Raw genomic sequence first — 18,101 nt, forward strand, 5'->3', positions numbered from 1 at the left:
ATTGTTAGTGTCTAGTACCATTTCTAGCTTATTCTAGCTTTCGGACGTACCAGCTTATTCATTCTTCATGAGTTACACTTTGACTTTGTCAACTACTATCTCTCTTAACCCTCACTGTTTTATTGAGTGTGTGCTTGTTAGTGTGTACTGTTTACCAAACTCATCAAATGTCAGTAACGTATTTTTGTCTGGTTATAAATATTGAATCACACTTTATGGAAGAGTTGACTCAATCGCCTTCTCCGCCTCACTTTGTTTCCCATTTTTTTCAACGACAATATCCATTTCGCATCACTTTTCCACATATATTGTGTGCGCTAGAATCTTTTCAATTAATTTGGCTCTTCATTAGGTTGTTTATTAGCCTTTGTATTCTCCCTCTCGCGTGCGCATATTAGCTTCTCTGCTTAAATTCGTTTGGTGTGCTTCTAGTTTATTCATATATACTATTCAATGATAAACTGTAGTCTGTACTTGATGTTGCTTTCTGAATTCATACACCATTGGAAATTATTGAATAACGGTTATCAGGGTGATTGACATACGAATCATAAGGAATTATCTTGGAGCTAATCCAATACAATATATTAACCGTAAGATGACTACATGCATAATGATTAGGACAATCAGATTAATCATGATAACTATTCATGTAAAATTGATATTAATTCAAGTTTAAGGATGTTATTTTATTAGAAAAAATACCTGATCTTATGGTTAGTGATTATATCTATAATATCAGTTCATTTGAAGGTGAGCATCAGTTATTCAACGTCTTGAGCAGCCTAATCATCAGTCAGATTGTGTTCATTGTATATCGTCTATTGATTAGCATTCTATCCATTCATTTTAACAATCATAAACGTCGTTTATTCCCCAAATCAAAATTCATAACAAATTCCTAATACAAAGGTTTTACTATGTTTCAGTGGCTTGGCTTTGAGATAATTCCTTATGTTACATTTAATAATCACCTTGATAACAATTATCATGTCAATCCCAACGGTGTAAGAATTCAGAAGGCAATAAGAAACGGCGACTACAGTTTATCAGCGGATAGCACAGATAACAAAGTTACAAGCAGAAGGAGCGAATTGGAGCAGAGAGACTAATGTGTATGAGTTAGAGAATGCAAAGGTGAATTTGTAGTCAAATCGAACCAAGGCTCAGCGATGCAAAGCAAAGGCTAAGCAAAAGCGACTAATAAGATCAAAACATATGTATAGGAAAATGATTCATCAAGCGATCTTTAAGCGGTTAACACTTGAGGTAGAGTGAGGCTATCACATGTGATCAAGCATACACGTTTATGCATATATGTTAGTAACCATAATAATATAAAGAAATGGACGAACTGTTACTGCTAGAATAACACCGTCTGTTAAATAAGTTAATTAAAGGGCTCGACTAAATCAACTGCAATCAAATTTAACTGTAGGAGGGTTGCTATAATGTCGTCAAAAAGAAAATTTTCTTCACTGAATTATCATCCTTTTTTTCAGTGAAACACTGAGTCTCTTTTATGATACGATGGTGACGTTGTGACTTCTGAGATGGATGGATTGGTTGTGAAACTTTGATTGTTCTTCTGAATAACACTGTAACCACGTAGTTCAAAGCAAAGTGAGCTATTAGAATTTATTCATAATTGAATAGTGGCTTATTCTGTTAACCTTAAATATGGTCGATTATTTTCTCTCATGAAATGAACTGTGACTTGAGAGGTGTTAAGCAGAGGAAACACAAAGAAAGCGAAAGGATTTTTAGTAGCCTGGGCCTTTAATCAGAAATCAGTGAGTAGACTTATTGAAATCGATTAAACCTAGCAGCCAATAAGAGAAAAGTTGAATGAAGGTAAGGTCAGAATTCAGGTCAAGAGAGAAAACAACCGGAACAGGCCCATATTCAATCTTGCATAATTTCTAATCACTCACTTATCTTTACAATATGGGGTTATAATGTCATTCCGATGAACAATCAAAGCTTCACAACTAATCCGTCCATCCCAGAAGTAAGAACACCTCTAGCATCCCTAACCTGAGTTACGAATATTCTTCATCTCAAAATCGTGCGACAGTGATATGTTTCTCAGTTTTACTATCATAATTCTATTGGTGCATACTAACAGTAAGTTAATGTCGAAATGAGAATTTGTTTTCATAAAAAAAATAAATAAACAATCCCAGCAATTATCCAGATGAAACAGTCTGACAATAATAATAGACTGAGCCACAAAAACGTTTTAATAAAGACTTTACTATTTCAAATATCCTCTTGCTTCCCGATAATTTACGACTTGTTCTATGTTTCAAAATGACCTAACTTGTTAAAAACACGTTTATATCTTCACAGTTGAAATCACCAGTCGATCCAAGCTAGACCACGATTGAAAACATGGAAACATTAGACGACTGTTTCATCCTTGCATGGGATTCCTCAACTGTGTGGATTCACGATCCCACACACGGGACTCAAACCCAAGACCTTCAGTCTCATGAGCGAAGGATTAACGTCTAGACCACTGAGCTGGCACCCAACAAGTTTAGTGTATAACTTCAATCAATCTGATACGTCTCGTCGATTGAACGCTTTATTCGTTTCCTAAGCTATTCTGGTAATTCACAGGCTAGAACTACACAGCGACTTGAACAACAGAGAGAAGACGCAAGTATGAGAAAAAACACTTTACTCCAAGGTTCATTTTTGTACAGAAATCATGGGTATTTATAGATGTTAGCGCCTGTTAAATCAACATCATATTTTAGCCAAACCGTTAACGACATATTATGCTACCGACCAACAGTAGCACGCCACGTTGGAATTCTAGAGTGTTCCATCATACTCTGATTGGCTAGAGCTCTCCGGCTTCTTTTGAGCCTCCGGAGGCTCCGTTGAAGTTCTCCGGAAGCCGACTCAACACAACCCTTACATATATTTATCTATTACAAGCTTGATTGTTAATATTAAAGCATCTAAACAAAATATATGAAGGATATAATTCCTAAGTGTATCTTAAAATCTAGTTTTGTATGGAAACAAAACACATTTACATCTATAACTAAACTGCAATGCAGCAATTCAATACAAAATCACATACATTTCATTTAATTGATGACTTTTATCTAATAGTTGACTAATTGCCACATCGGTAGATTCTTCTTTTCTTATTTTCTTACGACCTTTAGCTTCAGTTATCTTTTCATCAATTTTATCTTGTTGCCTAGCTGATTCCGATGTGAATCTCATTGCTTGTAATTTCATTTTTTCCAGAAGAATTTCCTAAAATAAAAAATTTGAAAAAAAAAATCACTTTTACTACTATTTTTATTTTTAAGTAATACACTTTGAATGTTCGAATTATTTATTCATTTATTTATCTGAACATAGAAATATTGATACCAAGGGGCACTGAATAGATATGCGCCACACACGTCACTTGATTTGTGTGAGGGCTACGATACTGCCCGGGTGGCCAAACCGAAGAAGATGGTTTTCTTAGGGGGCCACACCCGGGGCCTTCGACCTAATGGTCTGATCTATAAGGCAGTGGAGCAATTTAACGAGATGCAGTCCCATGGTAGCCGGTGACCAACGATTGGTTCATACGTCATTTATTCTCTCAAGATAATGGATCCCATGTGCACCGCTGTTTTGGAATCAGGGTTTTCCAACTCCCCTAGGTGGACTCAGCGTGTCCACCAACCCGTTTAAAGCGCAGTATATTCTCTTTTCGTCCTCTCAGTTTCGTAAACAACACCCCCGTCACGAGAAGGCAGTGAGTAGGACTTCCTTGTCAGCAGATGTATATGCGTGTTCATGTGAGAATATTTCGAGAGGGCGAGATGACTCTTCCCATCTTCGGCCGTATCATGGCATTTGGAGGGAAAAACGTTGTTTTAAATTGAAAACATACAGAATTTTACAACAATAAAAATTGAATTTTATGTGACACCATCTAAGCACAATGGAACTTTTGAATTGAAAAATTAAGTCAGCCAAAAGAATGTTGGTGAATTTGTTTTTTAAGTTAACTAGATGAGTATTTTTAACATAACATAGGTTTTATTGAGATTACGGACTGATCTAAGTTAGAAAAACATTGAAAACTTGGAGGCACTTGAAGGGTCGTCTGATCCTCATATAGAACTTTCCAGCATTGCTCACTGACAACCTCGTAACCGGAAATAATAACCGGTTATAATTTCCTACCTAATAGTTCTATCGCATGACGTACGTACGACTCATATATTCGTTTCAATCAAACATTGTATTTCACAAGATTATAAAACATCTATATGGTTTTCCCAGCATACTTGAGCTCAGAGTTAATCTAGTTTAGTTAACGCTCTTGGTGAAAAAATAACTTCAGACATGGTGGAGAAGATTTGTACCTCAGGTGAGTGATTTCGATGGAGTTTTGTTCCCTGAGCTGAATGGTTTGGTCGTGGAGTTTCCATCAACCTTCTGAACGATATCATCAGCACAAACTTCTGGTACAAGTGAATTTTGCGCTGATGATGTCATTCAGAAGGACGACGAAAGCTCCACGACCAAACCATCCAGCTCATAGAACAAAACTCAATCAAAAACTTCAGAAATTTTTTATATGGTAGACAATCCAATTCCAACCTTCATTTTAGTTAGACATCTGTTACTTTTAACAGCAATATTAGAAGAGTTTTGTTGAGTGATTTGTGGAGGTTATGGTATTGTGTAAATGATTTTCATCACGGAGTGACATTAGTAGTGATAATACTAAATACTAAAGAACAAATGATAAATATTTTGTCTTAATATGAGAATCCTAGGCGGTTTACATTTATAACACCACAAGAGATATTGTGTTACAGGATAATTAGTTCTTTGGGCGATCTCATTACATTTGAATAAGTGAGTTAGTTCACTTTACTAATCACTGGAACAATCACTGCTTGTCATAGGTGATGATTGTCTCAGTCCTCTCATGAATGAACTTTACTGATGACAACTTCTCACAACTTTGTAAATCCATCTTAAAGCTAGTGATTACTGAAAGTACAGTTATCACTTGGTCAATAGGTTTACGAAGTGTTGGGATGATCCTGAAAATTTCTCGCAATAGACATAACAAGCTCAGGAAACATTAAGAAACATTTTATCCAATCAGCTTTTGATTAGAAGTTTTGCTAGAAATATTGAGAAAATGAAAAGTCACATGTAGAGTTTCGGATTCGCTCGGATTGGTTCAGATTAGTATAGCGTAAAAATATATTACACAAAACCAAAGAATTAGAGTGGATGTACTTCTTCTACATGGTTCGAAAACTTTTCAAGGTTAGAAAGAGGTTCAAAGGTTCTAAAATCGTAATGCATAAGGTAGAGGAACTCATCCATCTGGCTCCATAATAGTTGGTCTCTGGAGCCATGATAAGGTCGCGAAAACTCTCAGCTTCGACCATATAGCTACAATATTGTTTGTGTGTACTCCGGTTGTGTAAGTTTGTCATTTTCATTAAGCGTATATCCATAGAATACTTATACCACTGAACAGCCGAAACTTCGATACCATCTGCTAATATTTTGGCAAATGTTACTGGTGCTTTTATTATACAGCTCGCGAGAATTAATATAAATCGCCTTAGTCTCAATCTGGATCGAGCGAAAAAGTTCTTACTCCGGGACACTTCTTCCTCCAACATATATTACTTCGAAAGACAACATCGCGGTAGTCTGCACAAAGTCTACAAGTCATTTAATTACCGCAATTACGAATCCAGGAACTTCTTCGTAATCCCATTTATTGTAGCCGCTTAATCATCACGTCTTATCTAAAATCCTCTGTGAACCATAGGTACATGAACACCAAGTACTGAAATTAGCATCGTGACCTTGAGATCCCTCAAACGCTTCTGATTGGCTCGTCCATAAATTATGGTCTCGTCAATATAGTTAACAGATAAAAACTAAGAATAACCATTAAAATGAACTAACTTGTTCTCTTTTAGATGCTTCGCCTAAATCATCAAATAATTTTTCTTTTAAATATGATCTTGCTTTTCTATCTTGTTCATGTTCTGGTAATTCAGGAATTTGATTTGGTTGAATAACAGGAAGTTGTTTTGTATCTTTTAGTGATATACTACAATGTATTTTGTAAAAAAATAATTATCAGAAGATGGTTTTGTGGAGATTTTAGTATTTTATATAATTGAGATCATGAGTCAATTGAAGCTAGACCACCAAGGAAAACCTGGTAGCACTGGATGACCATTTCGTCCTATTGTAGGACTCCTCAGCAGTGCGCATACACGACCTCGCCTTGCGAGGTTTGAACCCAGTGGTCTAGAGATTAAGCGCTCTGGTACGAGACTGATAGGTCCTGGGTTCGAATCTTGTGGGGAGGGATCGTGGATGCGTACTGCTGAGGAGTCTCACAATAGGACGAAACGGCTATCAAGTGCTTCCAGGTTTTCGATGGTGGTCTAGCTTCAATTGACTCATGATCTCAACTATATAAAATAATGATTATCCAAGTATAAGAGTATTGAATGATGACTGAAAAAAAAACTTAGAAAACTGTTATTATATCAGACTAGATAGGATGAGGTCAGTCATTACCAATGTAGCTCAATGAATAATGTACTGTTTAGCTTACTCCTTAGTTCTCTATATTTGATCTTCAATCATTTATCTGGTTTAATGTTAGGCAGTATATGAATAGTATATTGATATCAAGTATCCAGTTCAGTGATAGAATAATCTCAATCACCGGTTGTATCATAATAGCATTTTTACTCTTCTATTATATAAGAAAATAAATGAAATATACATAAAGCCAGAGTCTGTTGATGAATTCTAGCTTTATTATTAAGATCTAAGGGTGTATCTTTTCCCTTTTTATTCTTCTTGAGTACCCATTATTATTAACGTGTATAACAATATCTACTCTCCTGAGTTCTTTATGATTGTCCTTACATATGGAATTCATATCTCAGTGAAGTTTCATTCTCTGAGTTGGATGATCTAGTCATGAAGCTTTCACTATTCTTCTGGACAATATAATCAACATAGTACGAATAGATCAATTCTCCGTGACATTTGTACGAATAATGGCGCTCATAAAATGAAACTGAACCAAAATTATTCACATAAGCTACAATTAGTATCCACAATCTTGAAAGTGTATACTTTGAATCTGTAGGCGAGACTATAATTTATGGACGAACCAATCAGATATAAGATAACAAGTCTTGAATTTTGGCGCGAAATTCATTCATAAATTTGGTTAAATAGATTTTCGGTATTAATAGCTGATGTCAGTTCATGATGAAAACCTTGAATCTATGTTTTAACCTTAATCATCAATTGTAAATCATAGTTGTAATTCTTCACACTAGTTTATAACCCTGATTTAATCCTAATTAGTAGGTGTTCACTCTCAAAGTCACTTCGATGTCGCTCAAAGATCGTCCATAAATTATGGTCTCACCATCGATAATTCTTTCTTCTCTCATTGGCGGGAATCAGCAGGTTCATATATATTAACAGGGCACAGACGCATGTAATCGATATAACAACTGGCGACGGAGATGGGATACTTGTAATTCACCAGAAGGAGAGTTTTGTTTGGACATGCATAATTTCTGCATAATGGCTTCGATGATTCTGATTTGAGACTGTTGAAACCGTTTTTCTTGACGCTCCATATAAGCTTCTAGTCACTCCAAAGAAATACTCATTGTAGTTCTTCCCGTCGCCATTGATAAGTCTATAATCGGATCCTTAGCTAGTCTCGTAACCCTCAAACTAGAACTACACAGCTATGAAAAATCAAAATTTGTATGAATGAAAACTCACACTAAATTTGCGAATTTACCAGACTTTTTAATTCTGGTAGCCCTCTGGTCTCGAATAGGCTTTACTTCTCTAGAAAATAAAGGAAGTGTGAATAAATCAATCTCATAATTTGTTATATCTCGATAAGAATAATGTATGGTAACTTTTGGGATCCATTTATGGACCAATACTATGCATATATCTTTTGTCTTATGATTGTTAAGTAACTAAACTATTCATATTCCTATCCCCCTTATTATGAGCTTTATCTTGACCTATGAACTATTATTATACGATTTACCAATCTAGAGTTATCCCCAGTCTATTAATTACTGTCTCTTACATTCAAAGTCACATTTGACTAAACCTTGTACAAATGTTGTTTCCTATTTTATGGTACATTGTGGTCTGTTTGATTGGTATATAAACCCAGTATGTTTGAAACAAAGCATTCATACCGCAGAGGCTGCGATTAGTGTTCTGGACTCAACTGGCTGGGCTAGGAGGTGGAAAGCAGAACCGATAGGTACTCTAGATTGCTCGTATGGGTTGTATGCGTCATTAATCCTGTTCGATAAATCACTGCTCTCTAATTGCCGGTATTATCATGTTATACATTAACAGGGCACACAGGCTACAAGTTATAACATTATTCATTTAACATAAATGTATATTCAGAATCTCTTAATTTCACTTGGGTAGCTGTATAACAAAGAATAAAAGAGATTTTTCCAAATCAATCACACTCCTCTCTATCTTTTCTGTATGAAATTTTTACTCAGTAACCGACTTATTTCTATTTCTATATTCTTTCTGATTACATTTCATTCCAACTTTAACATTTTATCTTATTATGTCGTACTGTGGTGTGTGCTACTGATATCGACAGATATAATTAGTAGGTATCGTGAATTGAAAGTGAAAACTTGGCAACAGAAAGTTGACAAGATCAAAGAAAAGCGAACGAGAACAGAGAATGATTAGTGTGGAAACGAAACAACGATGAAGTCTGAGACGAGTGATTGATATTTTGCAAATGAAGTATTCGCTGTATGGTTCTCAGATTTTACTAAGATTTTCTGTAATTTGTGTTCAATTACATTCAATTGTCCCGACTTGTGTTCTTGTTCACTACAATACAACTATCATTAATAGATATATCATTGATTAAAACTGCTGAGTAGTCCCTCAATAGGACGAAACAACCGTCCAGTGTATCCAGGTTTTACATGATGGTCTAGCTTCAGTTGACTCATGATTTCAACTATGTAAAATTACTAAAATCTACACAAGACTCTTTCCGATAATAATAATATTATGCTCACTAGTGACTGGCTTCAAGAGGTATTTCCTGGAGTTCTAGTGAGAATCAGTGAGCAGTGGACTTCAACCAGTTCTGTTGTGAGATAGTAACTCACTGAAGACAATGGTGGACGGTTGCACAATTTCGTAGATTGGTTGGAGTTAGACATTTGCGTGTGGGCTATGATACCTCCCGGGCGCCCAAACTGAAGCAGGTGGTTTTCTTAAAGGGTGTCACACCTGGAGCCTTTAACCTAAAGATCTGATCCACAAGGCAGTGAAGCATCGTCAGGAGATGCAGTCCCATGGTGGCCTGTGACCAACAATTGGTTCATACGCCATTTGTTCCCTCAAGATACTGGAGCCTATGTGCACCATAGGTTTGGAATCAGGGTTTCCCAACTCCCCTAGGTGGACTTTCCGTGTCCACAAACCCGTTTAAAGCGCAGTATATTCGCTTTTCGTCCTCTCAGTTTCGTAAACCACCCCCCCCCCGCCACGAGAAGGCAGTGATTAGGAATTCCCTGGCAGCGGATGCATATGAATGGTCATGTTAGAGTATTTCGAGAGGGATAGCTGACTTTCCCCATCTTCGGCCGTAACAAGGCATTTGGAGACCAAGTCTTTGTATACTACAAAATGATTGTTTTATTTATGTTCTTACGAATACATAAACAACTGACAATTTGATAATATTCCTATTTTATGTCACTGACTGATCTTAATTAAGCAATCACTGGAAACCGAGAGTCGCTAGACAACCGTTTTATTCTTGCATGGGACTCCTTATTGGTGCACATCCACGACCCGGAGAGGGTCGAATGCAGAACTCAGTTTTCCAGAAAACTCTTAACCCCTAAACTACAGTGTCGACATCCAATGATGTACAAGTGTAATTTCAAGTAATTCACGATATTATTACATCAACTTGAATTGACTCAAGTAGATAGTTGTCTTACACCAGATATTTTCTAACCCCACTGGTCGCAGCTTCTCCCTAGAACTCCAGGAATCACAATTAATATTAACCCCGAAACTCTCCTACTAATTACATAATATAACAATACCTTGTCGACTTTCCTAATTCTTTTTTTTCTGTCGTTGATTTAACACGATCTTCAATAGCAGGACTGGTCTCTTTCGATCGTTTCAAATTCCCAGTGAACACTTGAGCAATATCTGCTAACTTTTTACCAATTTTCGTTGTAGTGTCGAAGGGTAACGGTTTTTCTATCCAAGAAAAATAAAGAAAATTAAATAATAAATGAATTGTAGGTTATCGGTTCCTTTCAAGCAAAAAGGCACGTTTTGCTAAAAAAAAAGTGGTTAAATATTATAAAACCTAAACTCCGCCTGTAGCTCTTCTAGAGTTACTGCCGGTCCGAAGCTCGGGTAAAGGAGGAGGGTTTGGCATGGGGTTAGCGACTCCATCCCATAGAAAAACTAACTCGCTGAAAAAGCGCTAACCAGAAAAAAGAATTATGAAACCTTGATTAATGGTTCTTTGGACAACTACCTTCAGACAACTAACAGAATTGTAGTTTTCATGTTAACAATCTATCTGTATAAAAACATTGTTGGTTTTAAAAGTGATACATGGTAGTGAATGTAAAACATGATTGATCGTTGAGCTTGGAAAACTAAGCACTTAGTCTACTGACTATTAAGTATGTGGTTTCCCTACCTGTTATTGATTTCTACTCCCGAATCACTAAATGTGACTGCTCATGATTGCATTAAGTCTTGGTAAGCTTAAATTGAAAATAAGGATAGAAAGCTATTTACGATGATTGTTAGACAATATTGCAGCTTATTATCAAGATTGTAAGCAAAGATGGATAGTGGCTAATAGTGGAATCCAGGATGCGCGTTTCGTCTTATGTGGGACTAGTCAGCCGGATGTACCTGCATCTCAGAGTTGGTGTTCACTCTGGGATTCGAACCCAGCAACTTTCGCTTCAAACTCTATCACGTTATCCACTCAGCTACTGAGTCCTGATAGCCACTTGCTTGTGCAATGGGGTGAAGTTTAAATTCACTAAGTAATTCTTGTTTGAATCTTCCTATTGATGTGTAGAACTGCAACTGGCCAGTCTCTTATTGGCATATGTGCAAAAGCAAGTGGCTATCAGGACTCAGTAGCTGAGTGGATAACGCGATGGCGTTTGAAGCAAACGGTACTGTGTTCGAGTCGCAGAATGAACATCAACTCTGAGATGTAGGTACATCCAACTGACAAGTTCCAAATAGGACGAGACCTGCATCCTGGATTCCACTACTAGCTACTATCCATCTTTGTGTTATGTCTTGTACGTTGTACGCTTTATTCGGATCCTAGCTATTCGGATAACCCCCAGGCTAGCACTACTCAGCGACTTGAAAGACCAGAGAGAAGACACGAGTATCAGAGAAGCACTTCACTACAAGGTTCATTATGTACAGAAAAAACAGGGGTTTTATAGTAATTAAAAGACCTTGAGATTCCATAGTAGCAGTATGTTAACAGCCAATCAGGACCTTGTTATTTTAGTAGCATTTTAGTAGCATAGCTTCTAACTAATCGCTGATTGGTTGGGCTCTTTATGAGCCTCTCTAGAGTTTATTGTAAGCCGACCTAACACCTCCCCTTTTTTTTTGAAGATTCGATTCTGATTTTTAAAAAAATTATCTGTAAGTTGAAATTCTCCAACATTTCCTCCCCCACGAAATAATGTTGGATCTTCATATCTCCAAAACACAATTAGTATGACTTCATTTAGGACATATTTCTCGTATTGAACGCAGAATCTACTAGAAATAAATAGATGATGATGAACGATATTTGATTTTAGGTTATCGGAGTTCGGATTCTCTGAAATATCTCCATCAAATTCATTAAGATTCTCATTAGAGGATATTAGATAACTAGGAGGATCGGTATCTAATAAAATTGCATCAGATTTTTGATCACCATCTGATTCGACCGGCTTATTTTTCTCATCTTTATACGAAATTTCATCAGAATTATGGGCATCATTACGCGAACCCATATTATAAACTTCTGTCTCCCCATGATTTCGAATCACATTTGGCACAATTTGGTTAACTGTATTGTTCCAGTTATTTTCTGGACATGCGTTCTTCCAGTTTTCTTGGCCAACATCACCCAAACTGTAGTTCTGTTCTGACGTAAGTTTGTCGTCAGAGATGGGCGGACTTAATGGTGTTTCATTTGATTCTGGACTAAGGGGGTTGTCTGCGGAACCTTCTTTTTCTTGCTCATCTGATACTGTCACAGTTTCATGTGCATTAGGCAAGATATTGTCTTGCTCTGAACCGGCCAACTTACCAATTTTGCATTTTCCATCAGATATAAAGGGAATTGAACCCTCAACTTGGCGTTCTTCTGGGACGGCCATTTTAGCACCATTATTGAAAAACTTGTCCAAGACTGTTTCAATTAGTTGCTGCTGGAAGGCTAGCATCTGTTGTTGCCGGTGCTCTAAGATTATCAGCGCCTGTTCTAAAGAAATCGTCATTTTTTTCTGCTGATAATAATAATAACTCCGAAAATTCACCGGCAATTATTACAGCTTGTTTGATTACCAAACCACGTCTCGGTTGCTGTATTTCTTTTTGCCAGAATCCTCTACGACAATTGTTGTATTTTTTTTGTATACCAAAACCCCCGACAACAATTGTTTTTTTTTTTGCCGAAATCCCCGTCGCCACTTTTATGGCTCGTACGTTGTACGCTTTATTCGGATCCTAGCTATTCGGATAACCCCCAGGCTAGCACTACTCAGCGACTTGAAAGACCAGAGAGAAGACACGAGTATCAGAGAAGCACTTCACTACAAGGTTCATTATGTACAGAAAAAACAGGGGTTTTATAGTAATTAAAAGACCTTGAGATTCCATAGTAGCAGTATGTTAACAGCCAATCAGGACCTTGTTATTTTAGTAGCATTTTAGTAGCATAGCTTCTAACTAATCGCTGATTGGTTGGGCTCTTTATGAGCCTCTCTAGAGTTTATTGTAAGCCGACCTAACACTTTGCTTATAATTCCAGCTGGTATTCTAAATTTTCGAAATATTCTTTAAGGATATTTACTACGAAAAAGTACAAAATTGGTTTGGTTCATATTTGTTATAAAATCAGGAAAGCAATTACTTATGAACGATGAGGACGTTATGGTTCGACTTGATAGACCCTTCTGAAGTTACTTTGTTTATCGCTGATTACTAAGATTTCGTTTACTAACTTTAAGAACTGTAAACTTCCTAATATGTAGATGACGAAAAGTTTCACGAGAAATAATCTCTCATTAGTATTCAGCTTTTGAAGTAAGCTTAGTATTTGCATTAGAAATCGACTTATAGCCCACTTACTGAGTTGAATTTATTTGATGACACAGAACCAGACTCTTAGTACTCATTTTTGTATTAAGTAGTTTGTCAATAGCATTATTAACTTACCCTCAACAACTTCAGTTTCCACATCAGCAGATAATTCGTTTTTAATATTTACCAGAAGGTTATCCAAATCCCCTCTTAGCTTACGATATAAATAAAGTGTGATTTCAGATTCTTTTTCTAGTAGAATATCAGACCCACGAAGGAAATCAAACTGAAGAACAAAATAGCGACCAAATAAATGTTCAATTAAAAATTAATGTAATTCAAAAAATATAAAAAACGAAACGTAAATCGGATGCGCACTGCTGAAGAGTCCCATAATAGGACGAAACGGCCTTCCAGTGCTTTCACGTTTTCCATGGTGGTCTAGCTTCAATTGACTCATGATTTCAACTATGAAAATACTAAATTCTCCACAAAACCCCCTCTGATCTGTAATTCGAAAAAAACAATCTAACTTATTATGTGGAAATAAAATAGCCACCTAGGAACATTTGTAAAAGATAGAGATCCATGAAGTAGGAATAAATCTGTGTGTTAACTTCTAGTTAAAACGATTCTTTCTAACTACTTCGAGCAACAAAAATAACTCAGTGTTAGTCCGCCATCATCGCTGACCGACAATGTGCAAATGTTTACTATCCTTGATAGACTCTAATGATCATTACTACACTCTATTTTTGGAGATTGTTGAAATCAGTTCGTGTCTCCGACTCATCCTAGAAAACCACAGAAAACAGAGGAACATTGGACCCCGAATACAATCACGTCCAAGACCTTCAGATTTTGTGACGAACGCCTAGTCTTCAGAGCATTGAGTGGGTTCGTGGATACGTACGGCTGAAGAGTTTCATATTAGGGCGAAACAAATGTTAAGCGTTTCATGATTTTCATTCGTTATCTAACTACGATCAGTCTGTGATGCAAGCTATAAACTTGTATCAACCAGTCACAAGTTAGTAATCCGTGTTAAAATGTCTAGTCTTCCGTAATCATAGAAATCTGTTAATCCACTTATACATTTTATTTAGCATGCAGTCATCAGTACCATTTAATGTTTAAGCTTACCTGTCGAACCTTTATATCCATTGAAGAATTACAACGAATTAATTATTCGGGTAAAGCTCATTAAGCAGAACTGATCGAGAATAAAAATACTCACTTTGAATTTTGTTAGTTTTTAACTGATTATGCCATAAAAACCTACGTTATTTTGATGTAGGTTTGTTCTCCGAGCTTTAGCTCCAGCTCAGAGAACAAACCTACATCAGAATCACCCACCTGAGCTACAAATCTTCTCCACCATCTCAAAACCTACGTTATTATCATTAACATTCAGAGTAAATTCCAAAGCTATTGAGTGGATAGTTGCTATGGTAGTTCAACTTAGCTATAAAAATTAAGAATATAGATTCTCAATAATAATTCACATAAGAAATTAGGGCAGTAAGATAATAGGAATGCTATTTTTATTACGACACTTGTGTAATCCTAATCTAACCAATGGTCATAATACTATCTATGAATACAAAATGCTACATAGAAACTAAGAAACTTTGCTGTCTGCTATACCAACCATTAAAAATAGAACTAACCAAAACCATAAAAATTATATTACTGATATGAAGTAGATTAATATTAATGTAAACATTAGAATACAATGTAAAATACAAACGGATTATACTAAGTGAATTTAAACTTCACCCCATTGCACAAGCAAGTGGCTATCAGGACTCAGTAGCTGAGTGGATAACGTGATAGAGTTTGAAGCGAAAGTTGCTGGGTTCGAGTCATAGAGTGAACATCAACTCTGAGATGCAGGTACATCCAGCTGACCAGTCCCAAATAGGACGAAGTGTCACGCCTCCTGGATTCCACTGCTAGCCACTATCCATATTTGCTTACAAATGGATTATTGTTTGATTCAAAGATTGATCCTCACTAACAACACAATTTCGATCTTTTTGCTTCCAGGTTTTCTATGGTGGTCTAACTTCAATTGACTCATGATTTCAACCATATAAAATTAGTAAAATCTACACAAAACCCTCTTCTGATAATGATTATATGCTCACTAGTGGCTGGCTCCATGAGGTAATTCCTGGAATTTTAGTGAGAAGCAGTGACCAGTGGAGTTCTAAAGGTCTGTTGGGAGATATCAACTCACTGAAGACATTGATGAATAGTTGCTCAAATTCGTGAACTGGTTAAAGTTAGACATTAACACCGTTGGATGCCGACCGGCTCAGTGGTCTAGTGGTTAAGCGCTCGCGCGCGAGACTGATAGGTCCTGAGTTGGAATCTCGTCAGGTGTGATCATGGATGCGCACTGCTTAGGAGTCTCACAATAGGACGAAATGGCCGTCCAATGCTTCCAGGTTTTCCATGGTGGTCTATCTATGTTCGACAACATCACCAAATCGTATCTTTATAAAATTCATTCAAGAACACATTGAAATATCATCTCCATGTATAATAAACAAAACTATTAACTAACCTGTTCAAAAACCGGCAATTTTGATAAACGATTTTTAATTTGTAAATCAGTGAAAGGTTTTCGTCTTTCTAATTCAATCATTATACATTAGATCCTTTTAAGAAATAAACTAAGATAGATAGAATTCAAATTGATGGTATAGGTATATTTACAGGTTGATCATGTATTTATACAGAGAACTAAACAATAACAACAACAGCAACAAATAATACAATCAATTCATAGTTATTTAAACAATAAAAGAATAGAATATTAAATTACTTACTTTAATTGGTTAAAAAGTACAAGTTACTATGGTTACATAACTATTAAACAGTTTTGTATAAGGTTCTATTGTAGAAAAATATATTAAGAACTAAAACTGATAATAAGCAAAGATGAATGGTGACTAGCAGTGGAATCCAAGACGTGCAATTCGTCCCGCTTGGGATTTATCAGCTGGATCTACCTGCATCTTAGAGTTGATGTTCACACTGGGACTCGAACCCGGTACCGTTCGTTTCAAACTGGTTGATATAAGCTTATAGCTTGCATCACAGGCTACCAGCTTACATGACCTTGGCACTGTGAGGAACCAATGATGTGTTAACTAATACGGAATGCCTACAGTCTATTCTGAGTCCTTATTGGTTCATTATGCTTCGTTCTGACTGTTCAGTCCACAACACAATCTTAGCTTCCACTGTATGAATCATATATTTCAGATATACGCAGTTTATATACAAGCGAACCAGACCTCAAAACACTATGAATTAAAAAATATCAATTATACAAGATCAAGCCAAAAGTGGCTGTCAATGTGAGAGACTGTAACTAATAGATTGGGAATAACGTAAGAATAGTAACTCGTATATTAGTAGTCAATAGGTCAAATGAAAGCTTAAAATAAGAGGAATATAAATATAGAGAAACTAGTTACGTAATATAAGCAAAGATGGATAGTGGCTAGTAGTGGAATACAGGACTCGCATTTCGTCCTATTTGAGACTCGCCAGCTGGATGTGCCTGCATCTCAGAGTTGATGTTCACTCTGGGACTCGAACCCAGTACCTTTCGCTTCAAACGCCATCGCGTTACCCACTCAGCTACTGAGTCCTGATAGCTACTTGCTTGTGTAATGGGGTGAAGTTTAAATTCACTTGGTATTGTTTGTTTGAATTTTCCCATTGATGTTTAGGACTGAAATTGATCAGTCTCTTATTGGCACATGTGCATATTGCCTCGATATAGCCTTAATTCACAAGCTATATAAACAAAGATGGAATTACGTAATAGTTATCCGATAAGATTATGTGCAATGATAGTTCATAAACAATTTCTAGTAATTACCATTCATTTATTTTGCGTTAAAACAGAACAATATGCATTAATAGTCATCAATCTTGTAGCTCTATAAGGTTGCTTTTAATAAATAGTATGTGAAAATATGAATACGATAAGAAAGTGGCATGACTACAAGATCATGAGAGTTTTGAAATGATCTATGTCCCATAGCTTATTGTTATAAAACACTTTCATGAACAGTATTAACTGTGAAGATGGATAGTGGCTAACAGTGGAATCCAGGACGCGCGTTTCGTCCTATTTGGGACTCGTCAGCCGGATGTACCTACATCTCAGAGTTGATGCTCACTCTGGGACTCGAACCCAGTACCTTTCGCTTCACCCCATTGCACAAGCAAGTGGCTATCAGGACTCAGTGGCCGAGTGGATAACCCGATGACATTCAAAGCGAAAGGTATTGGGTTCGCCTAAATTATTTCTTGTTTTATTACAAAGTGAATGAAAATTGGAATTTCGATTCTGTTCGTACCATTCGGTGTTTATTATTTGACCTCAAACAATACCGTTGTTTCTGCACGATCAAAAAATCGTCATACGGGATTCAACATAGCGTCATATGTAAATCATTGCTCACAACACGTAAAATGTTGTGAACAAATATAATCGATACATACGTGTGACATACAGCAAAAGTCTAGACATTACTTCTTCACTCAGGATGATAAATAAAATCAAAAATATACATTTTTCCTCAATAGAACGTGGAAAAAATGGAAAGGGAAACAAGCGAAAAGGTAAGTGTATT

The 18,101-nt window shown here is 36.4% G+C and overlaps 1 protein-coding gene across 1 annotated transcript in view; it reads right to left on the minus strand.

Moving 5' to 3' along the window:
* Smp_128010 (hypothetical protein) overlaps positions 1 to 16,093 on the minus strand; it is a gene marked incomplete at both ends in the record, with an annotated part of 18,526 nt that extends 2,433 nt beyond the window's left edge. The window contains 6 exons of the mRNA XM_018798391.1: positions 3,098 to 3,279; positions 5,971 to 6,118; positions 7,837 to 7,905; positions 10,185 to 10,347; positions 13,576 to 13,726; positions 16,013 to 16,093. Coding sequence (XP_018653337.1) covers positions 3,098 to 3,279; positions 5,971 to 6,118; positions 7,837 to 7,905; positions 10,185 to 10,347; positions 13,576 to 13,726; positions 16,013 to 16,093 — 794 coding nt within the window. The remainder of the gene's footprint in view (positions 1 to 3,097; positions 3,280 to 5,970; positions 6,119 to 7,836; positions 7,906 to 10,184; positions 10,348 to 13,575; positions 13,727 to 16,012) is intronic.
* Between the last annotated feature and the right edge of the window lie 2,008 nt (positions 16,094 to 18,101).

The sequence above is a fragment of the Schistosoma mansoni genome, chromosome 6 (assembly GCF_000237925.1).
Source record: "Schistosoma mansoni strain Puerto Rico chromosome 6, complete genome".
Lineage (NCBI taxonomy): Eukaryota > Metazoa > Platyhelminthes > Trematoda > Strigeidida > Schistosomatidae > Schistosoma > Schistosoma mansoni.